The 19075-nt window shown below is 33.1% G+C and overlaps 1 protein-coding gene across 1 annotated transcript; it reads left to right on the forward strand.

Annotated features, from left to right (window-relative positions):
- The first annotated feature begins 5716 nt into the window (after positions 1-5716).
- On the forward strand, positions 5717-16566 carry LOC129915190 (gastrula zinc finger protein xFG20-1-like). Its single transcript, XM_055994665.1, has 8 exons — positions 5717-6015; positions 6074-6841; positions 6906-7262; positions 7318-7499; positions 10278-10449; positions 10515-11288; positions 14293-14645; positions 14709-16566. Exons 1-8 carry the CDS (start codon positions 5881-5883, stop codon positions 14881-14883), a joined length of 2916 nt encoding a protein of 971 aa, XP_055850640.1. The 5' UTR covers positions 5717-5880; the 3' UTR covers positions 14884-16566.
- The last annotated feature ends 2509 nt before the right edge of the window (positions 16567-19075 follow it).

Genomic DNA, 19075 nt, shown 5'->3' on the forward strand with positions numbered 1-19075 from the left:
ACTGGATTATCAAATTTTAGTAGCGATAGCTATCAGACAAATGGTTTGCTTTTTTTAATACTTTATACAATTTTATGTTTGTGTTCCATATATCAAGTTGTGGCCCGATTTTTTTGTATTGGAAAAGGTTAACACATTACAAAGCCAAAAATTGAAAATAAATACAAGAAAAATGCGGAACGAAGTCCGCCGGGTCAGCTAGTTGTTTATAATTATACTTATATTTTATTAACAACGACACGAGACACGACGCGACTAAACACTTCAACAAAAAATAACAAAATGACGCTTTTGCTCTTGTTGGCTATGTCTGTCTACTTTTTTTTCCTTTTCTCAGTTTTCACCACGATTCTCTTAGACTTTGTGTTCATACACAAAAAGTTGCAAGTGTGTGAGTGCAACCCCGCTTTTCTCGGTCGGAGGTCGGACTGTATTTTCTGGACTCCGTTTTCTTGCTTGAAGGGTCAGTATCGAGAACTGTCAAAACTTATGGCTACTTATGGCGTTTTTAATTGGCAATCCGGAATTGTTCTTCCGTTCGGAATCCCAATTGGAAAGTTTTTTTTTTATTTCGAAGAATCTGAAGTTTGGTGTGAATGTATTGGTTGAGTTTGAGTGTCATATGCATAATAAGGGGGTTCACATTGACCAACTTACCGGACAGACCGGTTGTCATTTGGCCTGATGGCCGAATTATATTTTTCGTTCACACTCTTCAGACAATTTTCGTCAAAACCCATTTTTCAGCTTATTTTTAATATATCTTTACCCTATTCTGCTCTCAAATAAGAGAGAATGGATTATCACTGTCTGCCGGACAGACATGTCGTTTAATTGACTAACATGTCGGTCCGACCACCAAAAAATCAAAATTTTTTGAAAACCATCCGGCAAACCGGACAGGCTGTCGGATGGGTGTTCACATTATCAAAACAGCATCAGATCAGACCAAATGGCGGCTGGTCTGTCCGGTAAGTTGGTCAATGTGAACCCCCCTATATGTGTATTCGCGCCAAATTTCATTTCATCAAGTGTGACATCTGATATTTAAATCTATGAATGTGTGAGTGATTCTGCTTCTGATTCTGAAGAGAAATTCTCTTTTTTTCAGAATCAGAACTGTCAGTTTTGCCCAATTGAACGCATTCAGATTGCTTTTTTTTGCTTCCAGATTGCCAATTAAAAACGCCATTAAGGTTTTGACAGCCCAGCCCATTGAAATTGTTGTTGTAAACAAATTTGTCTTGGAAATTGTTGTTGCTTTTGACTTTGCCAAATGCCAAACGTCAAACCCTTATTACCCTATTTTGTAAGATGGCGGAGGTGCGTTCTTTTTCTAACAATAGTTAACTATTGTTAACTATCGTTAACTTTTGTCGTTCCTAAACTACAAAATAGTTACGATTTGTAACTATTTGACAGATGAACATCGTTCCTAAACTCGTTTTTAAGTGTCAAATAGTTACAAATCGTAACTATTTCCAACTCACCTCCATCATATGAGTTGAACATTCATGAGATTGTTGATGTGTCAAAGTGTATGTTTTGTTTACAAAACAAACTCAAAGATTTTTTTCTTTTAGGAAAAAATGAAAATAAAAAGAGAGTTTTGTAATTTTTTGATGAAAAATAATTTATTGTGAATAAAAAACAATTTTTTTTGTTATAATAGGTGTGTTTTTTTGTTTATCTATATAGATTTTGTGCAAAAAAACGACATCGAGATTTTTGAAATCAAAACAATTTACGTGTTAAAAACAACAAAAACTTTATCTGTATAGATTTTTGAAAAATCCAGATAATAGGTGTGTTTTTTTGTTTATCTATATAGATTTTGTGCAAAAAAACGACATCGAGATTTTTGAAATCAAAACAATTTACGTGTTAAAAACAACAAATACTTTATCTGTATAGATTTTTGAAAAATCCAGATAATTATCTAGATTTTACTTTCTCTCGATAAAAACAGTAGTGCCAAGGTAGTTTAATTGTTGTGTTCATACAGAAATATCTGAAAATATTAAACAAAAAAAAAAAGCGGAGAAAACGAGATTTGAAAAAAAACTCTCATAGAAAAAAATAATCAAAAATTTGTTTGACATGGTTGCATTGAAATGTTAATATCTCGAGATATACGCAATGCACTTTTCAGATAAAAGTCTTAAATGGATCCTGATAAGATTGTTGAACAGATATGTATATAAAATTACCAAAGTTTTTTCGAAAAATTAGAAATAAAATTAAAAATGTTTTCACATTTGATTTTTAATAAATCGAAAAAAAAATTCAATATGGCTACCTTCAAACGCTTATAACACAAGAACGACGCAACTTATGTTAATGGTCATGGTCTTAAAATGTAGCTAAGAATATACAGATAATTTTTGGTTTTTTGTGAAAAAACAATTTTTTTGAATCCAACATGGATGCCATGGCCATATGAAAATTTTTGTTCGCATCCAACATGGATGTAATGGCCTTCCCATTTCGGAGTTAAAATAAAAAAAAAAACAAAGGCAACATTTTGACAGACAGCTGCCAAAGTATATGTACAGTGGTGCCAAATGTTTGCATGGATTTCAAAAATCCCGATGTCGTTTTTTTGCACAAAATCTATATAGATAAACAAAAAAACACACCTAATTATCCAGATTTTACTTTCTCTCGATAAAAACAGTAGTGCCAAGGTACTTTATTTGTTGTGTTCATACAAAAATATCTGAAAATATTAACAAAAAAAAAAAAAAAGCGGAGAAAACGAGGTTTGAAAAAAACTCTCATAGAAAAAAATAATCAAAAATTTGTTTGACATGGTTGCATTTAAATGTAAATATCTCGAGATATACGCAATGCACTTTTCAGATAAAAGTCTTAAATGGATCCTGATAAGATTGTTGAACAGATATGTATATAAAATTACCAAAGTTTTTTCGAAAAATTAGAAATAAAAATAAAAAAGTTTTCACATTTGATTTTTCAAAAATCGAAAAAAAATTCAATATGGCTACCTTCAAACGCTTATAACACAAGAACGACGCAACCAATGTTAATGGTCATGGTCTTAAAATGTAGCTAAGAATATACAGATAATTTTTGGTTTTTTGTGAAAAAACAATTTTTTTGATTCCAACATGGATGCCATGGCCATATGAAAATTTTTGTTTGCATCTTTGCATCCAACATGGATGTAATGGGCACGTTCAAAGAGCTAACATAAAGCTATCGGATAGCTTTTTGTTGTTGTAAACAATGTTAAAAATTAGCAAGGAAACGAACCATTTTCTGTCAAAAAATAATCTGAAGGTATCCGAGAATTTCTGGTATACCTCAGGTATTCAAGTGATCAGCTGATAAACATTTAGTTTTTTTTTATTTTGATTACTTTTCGGGCTTAAAAATAAATACAAATTTGCAAGAAATAAAGTCAAAGCGATTGTGCAAGTACTATTCAACAATAAAAAAAAGTTTTTTGCTCAAAATAAACAGTTTCCTCTTCTCAATATTTTTTGGTAGCTGCTTGGGCAAGCTATCTGGATAGCTCTTCGTTCAAAAAGATATTCCAGATACGGGTATCCCAGATAGCCTATCCGATAGGTGTTTGAACGTGCCCAATGGCCTTCCCACTTCGGAGTTAAAATAAAAAAAAAACAAAAGCAACATTTTTGACAGACAGCTGCCATTGTATATGAACAGTGGTGCCAAATGTTTGCATGGATTTCAAAAATCCCAATGTCGTTTTTTTGCACAAAATCTATATAGATAAACAAAAAAACACACCTAATAATGGAAATAAAAGTATTCTCAAAAGAAATTTTTTTGATGGTTTGACAGTCTAACAATCTCTAACAATAAATCGTTCCTAAATGATTAGGGGGGTTCACATTAACCAACTTACCGGACAGACCGATTAGGGGGGTTCACATTAGGGGGGTTCACATTGACTAACTTACCGGACAGACCGATTGTCATTTGGCCTGATGGGCGGATGATATTTTGCGTTCACACTCATCAGACAATTTTCATCAAACCCCATTTTCCAGCTTATTTTTAATGTTTCCTTGGCACCTTCTGTTCTCAAATTAAAGAAAATGAAATATCACTGTTTGCCGGACAGACATGTCGTTCAATTGACCAACATGTCCGTCCGACCACCAAAAAATCAACATTTTTTGAAAACCATCCGGCAAACCGGACAGGCTGTCGGATGGGTGTTCACATTATCAAAACAGCATCAGATCAGACCAAACGGCGGCTGGTCTGTCCGGTAAGTTAGTCAATGTGAACCCCCCTATTGACTAACTTACCGGACAGACCAGCCGCCATTTGGTCTGATCTGATGCTGTTTTGATAGTGTGAACACCCATCCGACAGCCTGTCCGGTTTGCCGGATGGTTTTCAAAAAATTTTGATTTTTTGGTGGTCGGACGAACATGTTAGTCAATTAAACGACATGTCTGTCCGGCAGACAGTGATAATCCATTGTCTCTAATTTGAGAGCAGAATAGGGTAAAGATATATTAAAAATAAGCTGAAAAGTGGGTTTTGATGAAAATTGTCTGATGAGTGTGAACGAAAAATATAATTCGGCCATCAGGCCAAATGACAACGGGTCTGTCCGGTAAGTTGGTCAATGTGAACCCCCCTATTGTCATTTGGCCTGATGGCCGTTTTATATTTTTCGTTCACACTCATCAGATAATTTTTATCAAAACCCATTTTTCAGCTTATTTTTAATGTATCTTTACCCTATTCTGCTCTAAAATTAGAGAAATGGATTATCACTGTCTGCCGGACAGACATGTCGTTTAATCGACTAACATGTCCGTCCGACCACCAAAAAATCAAAATTTTTTGAAAACCATCCGGCAAACCGGACAGGCTGTCGGATGGGTGTTCACATTATCAAAACAACATCAGATCAGACCGAATGGCGGCTGGTCTGTCCGGTAAGTTGGTCAATGTGAACCCCCCTATTTGTTAAAAATCCAACGATTTCTAACAATGGCACTTCAACAATAATTTTTGACATAACAACGATCGTTGACTATTGTTAGAAAAAGAACGCACCTCGGCTCTAATGATCATACCTTAGGTGCGTTCTTTTTCTAACAATAGTCAACGATCGTTGTTATGTCAAAAATTATTGTTGAAGTGCCATTGTTAGAAATCGTTGGATTTTTTACAAATCATTTAGGAACGATTTATTGTTAGAGATTGTTAGACTGTCAAACCACCAGCTGAATTTCTTTTGAGAATACTTTTATTTCCATTATTATAACAAAAAAAATTGTTTTTTATTCAAAATAAATTATCTTTCATCAAAAAATTACAAAACTCTCTTTTTATTTTCATTTTTTCCGCTTATTTTCAAAAGAAAAAAAATCTTTGAGTTTGTTTTGTAAACAAAACATACACTTTGACACATCAACAATTTCATGAATGTTCAACTCATATCATGGAGGTGAGTTGGAAATAGTTACGATTTGTAACTATTTGACACTTCAAAACGAGTTTAGGAACGATGTTCATCTGTCAAATAGTTACAAATCGTAACTATTTTGTAGTTTAGGAACGACAAAAGTTAACGATAGTTAACAATAGTTGACTATTGTTAGAAAAAGAACGCACCTCTTGTCTTTTTATACCATGCCATTTACAAATAACAAACATAACTGCATTTACCCTACTTCTGTCAACTTAATTTGACATATCACATATCAGTATAAACAACCATCCAATTGTTTTGTTTTCTATTTTTCCCAGTAATAAAGTTTGTATTTTCTATTTAAATTAAACATTCCAACATTAAATAAAGTCTACAAATAAAAACATAGACAATTCTTGCTTATCTTTGTTATTTCGTCAATACAAATTGTTTCAATGGTGAAAGAGTGGATGAAGTGGTGTCGGCTTTGCGCCCGTGAAGACTCTAGCAATACTCATGTAAACATATTCTTTGAGGATGAAAAAGGCCTTCCCCTATCTGATACAATAAACAAATGTTTTTCAATAGATGTAAGCTAGATTTTTGTATTCTCAAAAATACATTTAATAAACATTTCCTTACTTAAAGATTAACCATTTTAACAACTGGCCAATTATGATCTGTGTTCACTGCTTTTCCCTACTCAAATCCATAATAACTTTAGCTCAAAGAACATCAAAAGTCAATGCTATGTTTGCAGAACTATTAGACTGCCTCGATAACATAGACCCTAATAAAGTAAAAGTTCGTTATGACCTACATACGATATCTGATATAAAATTTGACCTCAAGGTAGCTATACCTATTACGACGGTTAATGATTTCGAACTTACGGACTTACCCTCAGAAATGAACGAACAAATGGTCGATGTTGGTGAACTGAAATACATCGACAGTGACCTTGTAACTACCTCTATTAAAACCGAGGAAGTAGACATTGACGATGATATAGGTCACAAAACAACACAGGATGAAGAAAGTTCACAAAATTATGGTTCGCTTGGAAGTGATTCTGATTCATCAGTGAGCATAAAACCAAAAAAGAGGAAATATACAAAAAGGAAATTTAAACCGCAAAAAGAAAAAAAGCCTAAAAATGAGAGCATTAAAAATGAAGAATACCATTGCTCTGATTGTGATAAGGGCTTTATAAAACAAGAAATGTATCGACGACATATGCTAAATACACACGACACTGCAATACAAATCACACCTAAGCTTTTGATCTGCGAAACTTGTGGCAAGGAATATAAATCACAGTCGGGTCTCAATGACCACAGACTCACGCACACCGAAGAGAGAAAACATAAGTGCAGGTTTTGTGATAAGAAATTCAAAGCTATTGCCCATAGAAAAGTAAGTTTTTTTTATTAAACTATTTTAAATAATCAAGGCTAAAAGTAGTGTAATTTATTTTCAGCGTCATGAAGATACACATAATGAAACCAAGTATATTTGCGTTGTTTGTGGACTTCAATTAAATACACAGCGAACGCTCAATCAGCACATGATTGTGCATTCGGAGGAGAAAAAACATAAATGCGACTTATGTGGGAAGGAATATAAAAGAGCGAAAGCTCTTAAATATCATCTTATTACACATGCTGGGTTAAGGCCATATTTTTGTGATTTTTGTGAAAAAACATTCACAAATGCAGCCAATTGTCGTATCCATAAGAGAAGACATCATCCCGTCGAATTTGCAGAACAGGAAGCAACCGGTTTGAATAAAACATCTAACAGAATTCCTAAAATGGAAGACTTAAAAGCTTTATTAGTAAGTAATAAATTTCGGCGCTAGTTATTTAATTAATATTAATGACTTTTTTCAGGATGGGAAAAAAGACAAAATAACTTTAGAAAATCACAGTAGCACTATGGAAGCAGTATCAGAAATTGGTTCCACATCAGCAATAAATTCAGATACTAGGCAAAGTTATTTACCAACATTTTTAGACAATTTACTCGCGGCGGATGGTCAATCTTCGTCTAAAAATACGAACTTGTACAATTAGTTTTAAGATTAGTGTCTCATTAATAGTTTTTTTTCTGAAAAACTGATTCAAATGATTTTCAATTTTTGCAAATTGTGTGGTTCTATAAAAGCCAAACTAGAGTACGTCCTAACGCACTCTTATTTGGTAGTAAATAATAAAATTTATGTGAGGATAACTTATTTTGTGTTTTTTTTTTCTGTTCTTGACAAGGGCTTATTTCGTAAACAAATAAAAGTCGATTTCATTAGTGTTACTGCCATATTATTATCTAGAGACCATTACCTCTTATTGAATCTAGATTGAATCTAGACAATTGGTGGTCGATAAACATTTCCATTTTATCGTACAACCGAATTTAGGTTTAGATTTATTTAATTTAGAATTTATGATATTAAAAATTATGGTTTTTTACAAGTCTTTTATTTGTATGCGTCTGAAAGAATACAATTACGCGGTACTTTTTTGAATCTGCCAATTCAAAAAGACACTTCGTCGTCATTCTGCGAATGCTGAACATAAGCCTTTAAAAAACTGTTATACGTTTTATGAAAACCGTGTTTGAAGATTTTGGGATACTCATACAAATCATGCATAAACTTTTCGGAACAACCAATGATAACTTTCACCCTATTACAAATATTTCTTTAGATAAAGATTATGCTATAGATTATACTATTCTTACCTAAAATTTGAATAGAAGGCTTAAAAATAAAATCATTTTGCTATCGATCAGAAGGGACCCACAAATTAACACAGCCAACCATAGCTGAAATAGAGCGTCCTTGGCTCTAAGAGAATACATATCGTGGGCACAACGCCAAAACCACGAATCTGCAAAATTGAAGTTTTGAGAAAAACGGCTTCAAAGTTTTGGAAATTCATGCAATCGTATGGGAACTCGTGCTACGGAAATTGATATTTCAGGCTTTTAGGCAACAGATGGATGATTAGGGTCGAAGCAGTGGATAGAGGGGCCGATGACAAGATAAATGCCGCATTAAAGTGAAAATGTCCAAAAATGCAGATTTGCGGTTTTGGCTTTGTGCCGACGATATACATATATATGGAGAGTTTTTGAAATTCCAAACCTGAAGCTTTTACCACTCTGATAGTAAATTAAAGAGTTTTACTATGCAATTATGATAGCACCCAACGTTCTTGGGTTATGATTGTTTTTTTTTTTTAATTGTCTATCCAATTCCATAGATCGAAAAACGATTTCAAAAAGGTACGTTATACGAAAATATTTTCAAAATAGCAAAGTCTATATTTAGGTAGTTTAAACTTTGATTAATATTTTTGAAAGCATACTTTTCAGAAGTCTGATCAGGAAACAGCATAGCCTATGGAAAGGAAACTTTAACTTCCGGTTTAATTATTTTTATTTATATTGCATACTTTTAGAACTTTACTGTGTTTTTTTAAGGACACCAAAACTTCCGGTTTATGTTATTTACATTGCATACTTTTGAGAAACTGGTTTTAAAAATAAATATTGGCCTATATTTAAGGTACCTGTACTTCCGGTCTATTTCTAAGTTTTTAGCTTCCATACAAATTATCGAAAAAATGTGTCCAAGCTAATATTTATCTGAGCATCTTATCGATAATTTGTATGGGAGCTAAAATTTAGCTCGATCTGCGTACCGGCTTTTACCGATTTTTTAAGTAAAACACTTTGAAAAATACCTGCAATTTATCGATAATTTGTATGGAAACATTGAAAATTTGGGAATATTTTTTTTAAATTTAAGCCTAGTACGCAGATTGAGATTAATTTTAGCTCCCATATAAATAATTGAAAAAATGTATCCTGGCTAAAATTGATCCCATACAAACTATCGATAACTTGTATGGAGGTTTAAATTGATCCCATACAAACTATCGATAACTTGTATGGGAATTTTAGGTCTGCTAAAATTTAGCTTCATCTACGTACAATGTTTTATTTTGAAACTTTTGAGCACTTATAAAATTTTAAAACTCAGCCTTGTTCAAAACATAGAGGAAGGAATACCTAGAGACGCGACTTCGGTTGGTTTTTCTCTTCCACCCTACAAGCTGCAATGAGAGGAAAAACTCCACAGTGCTTATATGTGGTAGTTTTCCCGTGCATTTTAAATGGCACCAACACATTCAACTGTGGAGTTGAGCTCAAAACAATTAAAAACAATTTAAGTGCTCAGTAGGAAATAAATTCATAAAAAAATAATATAATAAATTCAAAACACGAACCTTTTTTTTTATTTCTGTACATATTTATTGAAAGGTGGGTGTCTGGAGTGAGCTATTTGAGCTATTCAAGTTCATGTACAAACCAAAATCATGTTTAAATTCAAAATTTGTGAGGACATCTACTGGTGAAAGGAAGGTATTAAACGAATTGTACTTTTCACACGTATTCACAGATAGGAAAACAAGAGAAAAATAAGAGAGATTATCTGAAATTAAATTTGCGGGTGTTTTAGGTAAGGGGGGTACGAGTCGGCTCTCTAGGTATTCCTTCCTCTATGGTTCAAAATAAGGGAAGCTCTTGCGTGAATTCCCCGAGAGTAAATTACTGCATCGGCATAATGAATAACATCGAATTATTTTCGTTATCGATTTTTTCATCCCATCTGAGTTCTCTTATAATTCAGTTTCAAACAACAATAATAACAAAAACTGTACCCACCTTAAAGCTGTCAATTTTTTTTAGATGTTTGATTAATAAACAACATGTAATACAATTTTTTTTGCATATTTATTATAAATTTTAACTATACTTAAAAATAATTCATAACTTATCAATAAACTAGAATTTTGGATATTCACATCAATACAATTAATCCAATGGTGAAACAGTGGATGAAGTGGTGTCGGCTTTGTGCCCGCGAAGACTCAAACAATACTCATGTCAACGTATTCTTCGAGGATGAAAAAGGCCTTCCCCTATCTGATACAATAAACAAATGTTTTTCAATCGATGTAAGTACAAAACTGTATTCTCTTTTATCACAAAAATTAACTAAAAAATATAAATTCACTTAAAGATCAACCATTTTAACGACTGGCCAAATATGATCTGCGTTCAGTGCTATTTTCTAGCCAAATCAATCCTTAATTTATCTCAAAGAACATCAAAAGTTCATGCCATGTTTGCCGAGCTATTAGATGGTGACGATGACATAGACGCCTACAAAGTCAAAGTTCGCTATGAGCTCCATACGATGTCTGATGTTAAATTTGATCTAAAAGTACCTGTAGCCAATGCTGTAGAACTTCCAGAAATGCCCATAGAAATGAACGAACAAATGATCGATGTAGATGAATTGCATTACGTCGACAGTGATGTATTAAATACAACTGCTATTAAAACCGAGGAAGCAGATGAAGATTATTTGGATCAATCAGATCGAATACCTTCAGCTCATGGAGACAGTTCCGATGAAGATGGTTCGCTTAAGAGTGAAGTTCTTTCGGATGATTATTCTCCTGGGGAGAAACCAAAGAAGAGAAAAAAAGAAGAAACACAGCCAAAAAAGAGGCATAATCGAAGGAGAATGCAAACTGAACCAATTAAATGTGAAAAATGTCCAAAGAGCTTTTTTCGAATTCAATTTCATCGTCGGCATATGAAAAAGGCACATGGAATTACAGTAGAAGATACAGAACCGAAAGCACCATTGGAATTTGTTTGTGAAGAGTGTGGCAAGAAATGCAAAACATATTGGGCTTTAAGGGACCATCAATTGACGCATAGCACTGAGAGACCATTGAAATGTACTCATTGCGATAAATTGTTCAAAAACAAACAGACACTTAAGGTAAGTATTTTTATTGCGTGTTTAAGTAGATTAAGCGTTTTTCGTAAATCCCTGCTTTTTTGTTATAAAAATCGTTAAAGTCACTTAACCACTCAATGACTTTCTTAAAGTTAGTGGAGAGAGTTACCCAAAAGTTGCAATTTGTATTAAAAAGCTCATGTTGGAATGTTTTGCTTACGCTAAACATTCTACCAGTATCACGGATTCATAAAGGTTTCCTGTATCTGATGAGTTTCTGATTATTAATCAAAACTACACTCCTGCTCAAAATTAACGCACACTTTTTTCTTCTTTAGTTTTACCCCTGTATCTTATTTAAAATGGCTTTTAAATGCTTTGATTTATTTTTTTGTGTTTGCTTATTGTTTATTAAGTCGAAAAAATGTTAAACTGCAACAGTATTATCAACCAAAAAAAAGATGAACCAAATTTAGAAATTTAAGGTCTGAGAACTGATATTAAAATAATTTTTGTTTTTTAAGAGAAAAAATTTAAAAAAATGGAGGCAAGTGACAGTTCTTTCCAATAATTTTATTCAATACTTGGTATTGTCTCCTCAAGCGCATTTGACAACCTGGAGTCGCCCGTTCATTCCACGAATTAACTTTTGAAGGTTTTGTTGTAACACTTCTTACACTTCAGTTTTCAGCTGATCAAGTCTGCTTCGAGGTGGATTTCGGTCGCAAATGCATCTTTAAAATATTTCCTAGACATGTTCTATTGAATTCAAATCCGGATTTCTATGTGGTCAATCCAGAGTCGGCGGCGTATTGAAATCTTGAAGATATTCTTAAATCACTCTAGCATGCATTATCATGCATCAGGCTAAACTGTGAACCAAGCCTAGTGGTGATTGAAACCGCATTCCGTTCGAGGATATCAGTCAAGTATCTTTGGGTGCTTAACGTAGGTCTAGCAGAGCTCAATTACTTCGTACGTGTCGTAAAGCAGATCTTACTCCATGAAAATTTATGACTCTTCTCTTAAAGGTTCGCGGGATGACAGACACTGCAGCAAATCTCCCTCCAAATCTTCCCCCAAACTTTTAATTCCATACCTTGAATTTAAGATCACTCCTGTCTCATTTAAGAAAATAACCATGATGCTGTGACATAAAGTTATAGTAGGACTTTTCTGTAAAACAAATAGTATGTGCGATAAATTTGAGCAGAAGGGTAGGTATATGTGAACTGAATATCAATTTAATCATAACAAAGATCGAATATTGAAGGAGGAAAATTTTATCTTTTGGAATCCGCTAGCACTTGGTTGCATACCAAGTCTTTGGAGAGGAGCTAAAGTAATCTTCATTGCTAGAATAGAGAAGAATATTTATGAGAAACTTTGGAGATGTCACTACAGAAGTCCTATAAGAATAGAAAAGACAGATTCAACTTATCCAAAATCATACAGTTCAAAAAGCTCATTTTTACTGAAACATTGGAAAAATTAATTGATAAATTCATAAATAAATATATACTTACAAATATTATTCTGAAAATTCTGAAAAGCACGCCCATAGAGCGAAAAAGTCCACTGAAATTGCCTTTTACAAATAAACAAACATACTAAATAAAAATTAGATGCTAAAGAAACTGCACTTTGTGCATTCCTAGATATAAAAGGGTCTTGTTAGTACGGGCGTTCCCATCAAAATAGTTAAATGGATTGAGAAACTGCTAAGCACAAGAACGGAAGAGAGAATCATGAGAAAAGAGCAATCATGAGATTCGCCAAGGAGGAAAATGGTACGGCCTTAAGTATAGTTAAAGACAGGAACATTTGGGCCTAGAATAAAATTTTTGATTCCAAAAAGGCAGTTTTTAGCATATTTTAAACGGAAATAACCGCTATCAATAAATTTTTAGAACGGAATTTCAACAAAAAGATTTGTGAGAAAGTTAGATAAACTTAACAAGGCAAATAACATAACACTTTGCTGAGTTTCTGGACACGTCACGTCACCTCTGTTGGGCACAGAACTATATTGCAGTATTGGAGATAACATGATCAAACAAATGTTACAAAAATATGGAGAGGTCAAAAGAATAAAAATTCGGAATGAAATTCTTGGACTCAGGCAAAAATGACACCAATTCTACAACCACCTGACACCTGAGCAGGAACTACATGAGAATAATACCAGAGCTACTGCAAACTGAGAATAGACCGGAACAACCTTGGTCTGGCTGACAGTGCTACCTGCAGGTTCAGCAATGAACATAAAGAGACACCAAAACACTCACTGGGCAACTGCAAAGCACTGACACCAACGACACACACCTGTGGAATAAAATATGACACCTAAACAAAATATCTTAAATGCCAAAACGGTTTATTTACCCTATACATATCTCTAAACCCAAAAAGAGCTAGATGAAAATGACAAAATATCGTACTTTCAAATGATAAATAAACGTTTAACAGCCTTAACAAATCTATGAACTCAAATCTAAAAAAATTCCACTAACGCTTCATAAAAAGATATCCTGTGTCCCTGATCTGTAACTTTGTCACATGCGATAACCATTTTTGAACGTCTCAAAAACTCATTAGCTTCCCTAAATAAAGCAAATTTGCATTCAAATTCAAAATTTATGAGTTAAAACAGTATGTTTTTGATCAAAATTTCTTTTATTTTGATGAGATAAAATGGACTTTAAAGTCATTTAAATTTTATCGCCACTGATAAAAGCTACAGAACAGGGACACTGAAAAGAATTCGATCGTTTAAAAATCCAGAGTTACAAAAATCGCATTTAAAAAGGTTTACCCCTTCGAAAAGCACCTAGCTAGAGGCTTCGTGCAGAAGTATAGTACTTGACTGTTTACTTAGAGGTGTAAATTGAAGAATGATAAAAGAATTAACTGAAAACTCAATTACTTTAAGAAAGTAATACATACCTTGATACTCTAGTTTATGAGCTCATTTAATTTATGTATATCCACAATTATGTACATATAAATCTTGTGTTAACTTTAAGAAAATTGAAATCCTTTCCAGATACACGAAGACATTCACAATGAAACTAACTATATATGTGTTGTATGCGGATTAAAATTGAATACACGAAGAACACTACGAATGCATATGGTTGTCCACTCGGATCAAAAACAACACAAATGTGATTATTGTGGCAACGAGTATAAACGCGCCAAAGCTTTGAAAAACCATCTCATCTTGCATACGGGTCTTAAACCTTATACATGTGATTTTTGTGATAGAACTTTTGCCAATGGCTCGAATTGTCGCAGTCATAAAAAGAAATCTCACCCAGTTGAGTTGGCGGCGATGGAAGCAGCTGGAAAAAACAGTATTGCAGCTGGGATTCCTAAATTGGAAGATTTAAGGGCAAAGTAAGTGTAAAATGTCTTTCAATTTGTTTCTATATAATTATAATAATTTTCTTCCTTCTTTAGGACTAAAGCAGAGGCGAATCAGCCAAAGAAAAGCGAAACAGATGTAAATGAATGCGTAGGCAATGAAAATAAACCTGATATGATTGAATCTTTGAATGAATTAAAGTCGATGATTACAATAGAAAGGTCCGTGGAATTCGATCATGGAGTATTTGGATCAATGTCAACAAGTTAAAATTAACTATTAGATTAGGGTAGTGATTCTTTTATACGTATGAAAGGGGTGTAGATAAATGTTTTAGTTTCAAAATGTAATAGGAATTCAAGTTCTTCGTTTTTGCAAAGCTATTTCTTTTTATTTAACTAAACTAACTGAAAGGAGTCTATGAACTTGGTGGTAACATACACAAGTTGTTGTTGTTCATTCAAAACCTTCAACTAATTTATGTAGTTGATGATAAGTTACGCATAATTGCTGGTTCAAATTTAATTTGTAAAAACCAAGATTGTCTAATTGCCATCCGCTTTCGGTAAGTTCCAACTTCCGCCAGACGGTTATAGTACCACAACTGAAATATAATAAGTAAATCAACTGGATCACTGATTTAAACGCTTTTGTAAGACCAATACGACCGTCCAAAGTTGCCCTCAGACACGACAAAGATTCGCTATCAGTATGATTGGTAGCGCAATCCAAAATGAGTCACATTGAATGCTAAATATGTGGAAATCTGACGAGGCAAGATCAAATCATACAATAATCTTTTCGGAACAAGCAAACTATTTTTTTTTAACAATATGGAAAGCTTAAGATTAAAATGGATAGCATATTAAAAAAAATATAATAGTGCAACCTAACTCTGAAAAAAACTTATCCTTAAAAAATTCCTTTTCTGATTGTAGTTTTAAAGTAACATTTCCCCAAATTTTCCACATTTTTTACTTTTCTAACTAACCTTTCCTCTATCAGCCAAAGTCCAATTTTCATTTCCACTTAAACCCAGTTTCTTCGTCTCAATAAATCAATAAAAAGCTTACCTAAAGGGTATTCTTTTTCAATTCAAATCTTTAGCCAAATTAGTGTCTCTAGTTTTCACCAGATCATGGTTCCTAGGAACAATCTAGTGTACTCCAACAATTTTTACAAATTTTGTGAATAACATCAACTATTTACTTTTTTGTATGTAATGTAAAGCTTGCTAAAACGAAATACATACACAGATACGAGTCGATATTTTTTGTATTCATTAATAAAGTATTCATTTATTCTTGTATTCCACCAAAAAAAATCTTATGTTATCTGACTATATGCATTCACAATGAAAGTTGAGTAAGTACTGAATATTGATAAACGAAAATATGTTAATGATTCCTAATATTTGTTAAGCTGTTGTAAGTTAATATAACAATAGTTGTAAACAGGCTTATAGACATTTTAACTAAAATAAGCAATAATCACTTAAAATTTCTGGAAAACAATATTGTCGGTTAGGGACGGGTTATAAATTGGACGAGCGTATTTAATTTTATTCCTATTAATTGAGCTACTTTAGCCCTGTTCCTTTAGGAGGTGGCAAAGTACTACTAGTAGTTTACTAGCGATTTTCAATGGAACGCACTTTCAACGAATTCAATACAAATCGTATCTACTCGGGAAGAAGAGCATGAGTAGATGGTAGTACTAGATTAACCAAAATATCTACTAGTAGTAAACTACCACCTCCAATGGAACAGGGCTTTTATATGAATCCCTATTTTTATATACTTACAAATATCAGTATCAATTACTTCAGCCCACATTTATTGCCCTTAAGTATATTAAAAATTTTGTATGTTGTTAAAAAATAATCTGAAATAAAGTAAGTTTATATTTAAGATTAATACACAAATAAAAAACATATAATTTTATTAATTCAAAGTTGTAATTTAGTATTATTTAATTTAGAAAAATTTCAGACAACGCGTTGCAACGCATGGACAGCAAAAGGCCTCAACCTTAATCTGAATGAGAATCTTTTGCAAGTAATCCGAGAATTTGTTTTGCTAAAAACCAAATATAACAAGGGAGGAATTTGATAGTTTCTGAAAAACGCTCGTATAATAGTTTTTTTTGTCTATAAAAACGTGCGTATATATCAAAGTGCATCGAAAATTACTTTTTAAATTACTTATAAAAACATGGTGTCCCGGAATGAGATTAGAAGATTTTGAGGGATGATTCTTGGGTATATTCTAAGAAAAAAATTGTTTTACAGTAACTCTCTATCTTCAAAGTTGATACCCTTTAGCGATGATTTAAGAAAACACTTACTTTGGTATGTTTTTACTCATGTTAATGTTAATAACTCCGTTAATACTTAAGATAAAATCTTCATTAATGGTGCAGGAAAACCTGCACCAGGTAAAATCTCTAAAAAATGTGTTTTTTTGCTTTAGTCAAAAATGGGTACGAATTAAAAATTTATTTTTGTAGCATGTGACTATTAGGCACGAGTACGATAACTTAGGCGACAAGAATTGATAACAGTATTTTGTAGAGGAGTTCAATACAATCATTTTTTAATGTGGTGGTGGGGTCTATCTCCCTCCGTTTAGGCGGGAGGGGAAATTTTCTAAAAATCACGTAAAATACAAAAAAAAACTGTCAATTTAAATATGAAATTAATCAATGAAATAAACTGCCTCAATAAACTTCTTATCAAATACTGAAAACCATTTTATCAGATTTTCATTTTTTTTTGGCTATTTTCGCCAATATATATATGCCTTGCCCGCTTCGCGGGTTCTCGGGATTTTAACTTCCTTTTTGGGTCCTCTGTCCATCTCAGACAACTTCGTTGCTTCTCTTAGGCCATTTGAAATTGAATCTAAGAATCCTTAGAATGGTAAATAAAAATGGTAAAGGTATGAAGTTCAAGGCGTATAAAAGTGAGATGGGTTAGGGGGGGGCATGCCGCCCCCTGGATTTGGGGTAGGGTCAAGGTTGAGTACGTACAAAGTTTCTTTTGGATTCGAGGAAACTTTTAAATTTCGAAAGAAAACGAATTTTAAAAAATAAATAAAAATGGTATAGGTATGAAGTTCAAGGCGTATCAAAGTGTATCAAAGGGGTTGCCCCCTTGCAACCCCCCCTTCTTGAGCACACTATAGCATTTGGGGTGAGGTCAAGGTTGGGTATGTACAAATTTTCTTTTCAAAGAAAGAAAATTTGCCTACACCCCAACTCGCACCCACCCCAAATCCTGTAATAGTGAGCCCAGGCAGGGGAATTGCAAGGGGGCATACTGCTTGCATGCATTATGTTTATGTAAACATATCGTTCCTCGCAATTGTTGCCAACCCAAAAATCACATGTCATAGCTTAACATAACTTAAGAATTCGTAACTCTAGTTTTTCGTAACTTCGGTTTTGCTTAACTTTGACGCTCGTAACTCTGTCGCCCGTAACTCTGGTATTCGTAACTTCGTCGGTTTCCCATTTTTAACTATTTTCTGTCAAAAAATAGTTATTCGCGAAATTTCATTGATATCTATAAAGTGACTATGCAAATAGTTACAAAATAGCTATTTTTTTCCCTGAGTGTAGTTTTATTTTTTTAAAATCTTAACAACGTTTTCTTCTATTCCGCAATACGGTTCAGGTCCCATTAAAGGGGAACTTGCTCCCGCTATTGCAGAAGAATCCTCCTTCTCGTTTCCCTGGATACCAACGTGCCCAGGTATCCAGTGGAGAGTGACTTTGTTTATTTTACCAAGTTCGTTAAGGGGGGAAATCCCTCCAGACGACACCTTTTTCACTATTTTTTTATGAAAAACTGAAAGCACTTATTGAAATTTGGAAAAAGAAAAGATATTACTGACATTATCAAGAATTGAAAAAAAAATTTTTGAAATTGTTTGCGCAGTGCAATCTACAGGTCCAGGAAATCATCTTAAATCAAAAAGGAAATTTTTTTCCGTTAGATGATATTAGTACGCATTGCAAGAACCTAAATTAATTTTTTTTTAATGAAAAATAAAAATTAGAAATCAAAAAAACGAAAAAAACCATGTTTTTTTTTACAAAGAAGAAGTTAAAAAAAATATTTACTGTACAAATTTTATTCAACTTTTAGGTTCATGTTGTTAAGGAGTAATTTGCTTCAAATTTCAAGTCGATAGCTTCATTAGTTTTTGAGTTACATTGCACGGCGCGGAAAAAAACTAGTTTAAAAAAAAAAATGCGTTTAAAGTTTTCGTTTTCGTACTATGGTAGGTTCGGAGCGCATTGGTTTCGGGACTATCTAGGCACTTTTGAGGCTTCATTTAAGGCTAAGACCACTGAAAATAGTTTCTTCGGTTGATAAATAAATTTATCACGCAAAAAAAAAATAATGCAAAAATAAAAAATTCCAGAGGGATTTCCCCCCTTAAGTTTTCCTATACAC

This window comes from Episyrphus balteatus, chromosome 3 (assembly GCF_945859705.1).
Source record: "Episyrphus balteatus chromosome 3, idEpiBalt1.1, whole genome shotgun sequence".
In the NCBI taxonomy this organism is placed as follows: domain Eukaryota; kingdom Metazoa; phylum Arthropoda; class Insecta; order Diptera; family Syrphidae; genus Episyrphus; species Episyrphus balteatus.

Bases quoted from the DNA above. Each gene is read 5' to 3' on its own strand.
- LOC129915190 (XM_055994665.1), top strand. From the start codon at position 5,881: ATGGTGAAAGAGTGGATGAAGTGGTGTCGGCTTTGCGCCCGTGAAGAC. The intron at 10,450-10,514 runs GTAAGTACAAAA...ATTCACTTAAAG, and splicing joins ACAAATGTTTTTCAATCGAT to ATCAACCATTTTAACGACTG. The intron at 14,646-14,708 runs GTAAGTGTAAAA...TTCCTTCTTTAG, and splicing joins TTGGAAGATTTAAGGGCAAA to GACTAAAGCAGAGGCGAATC.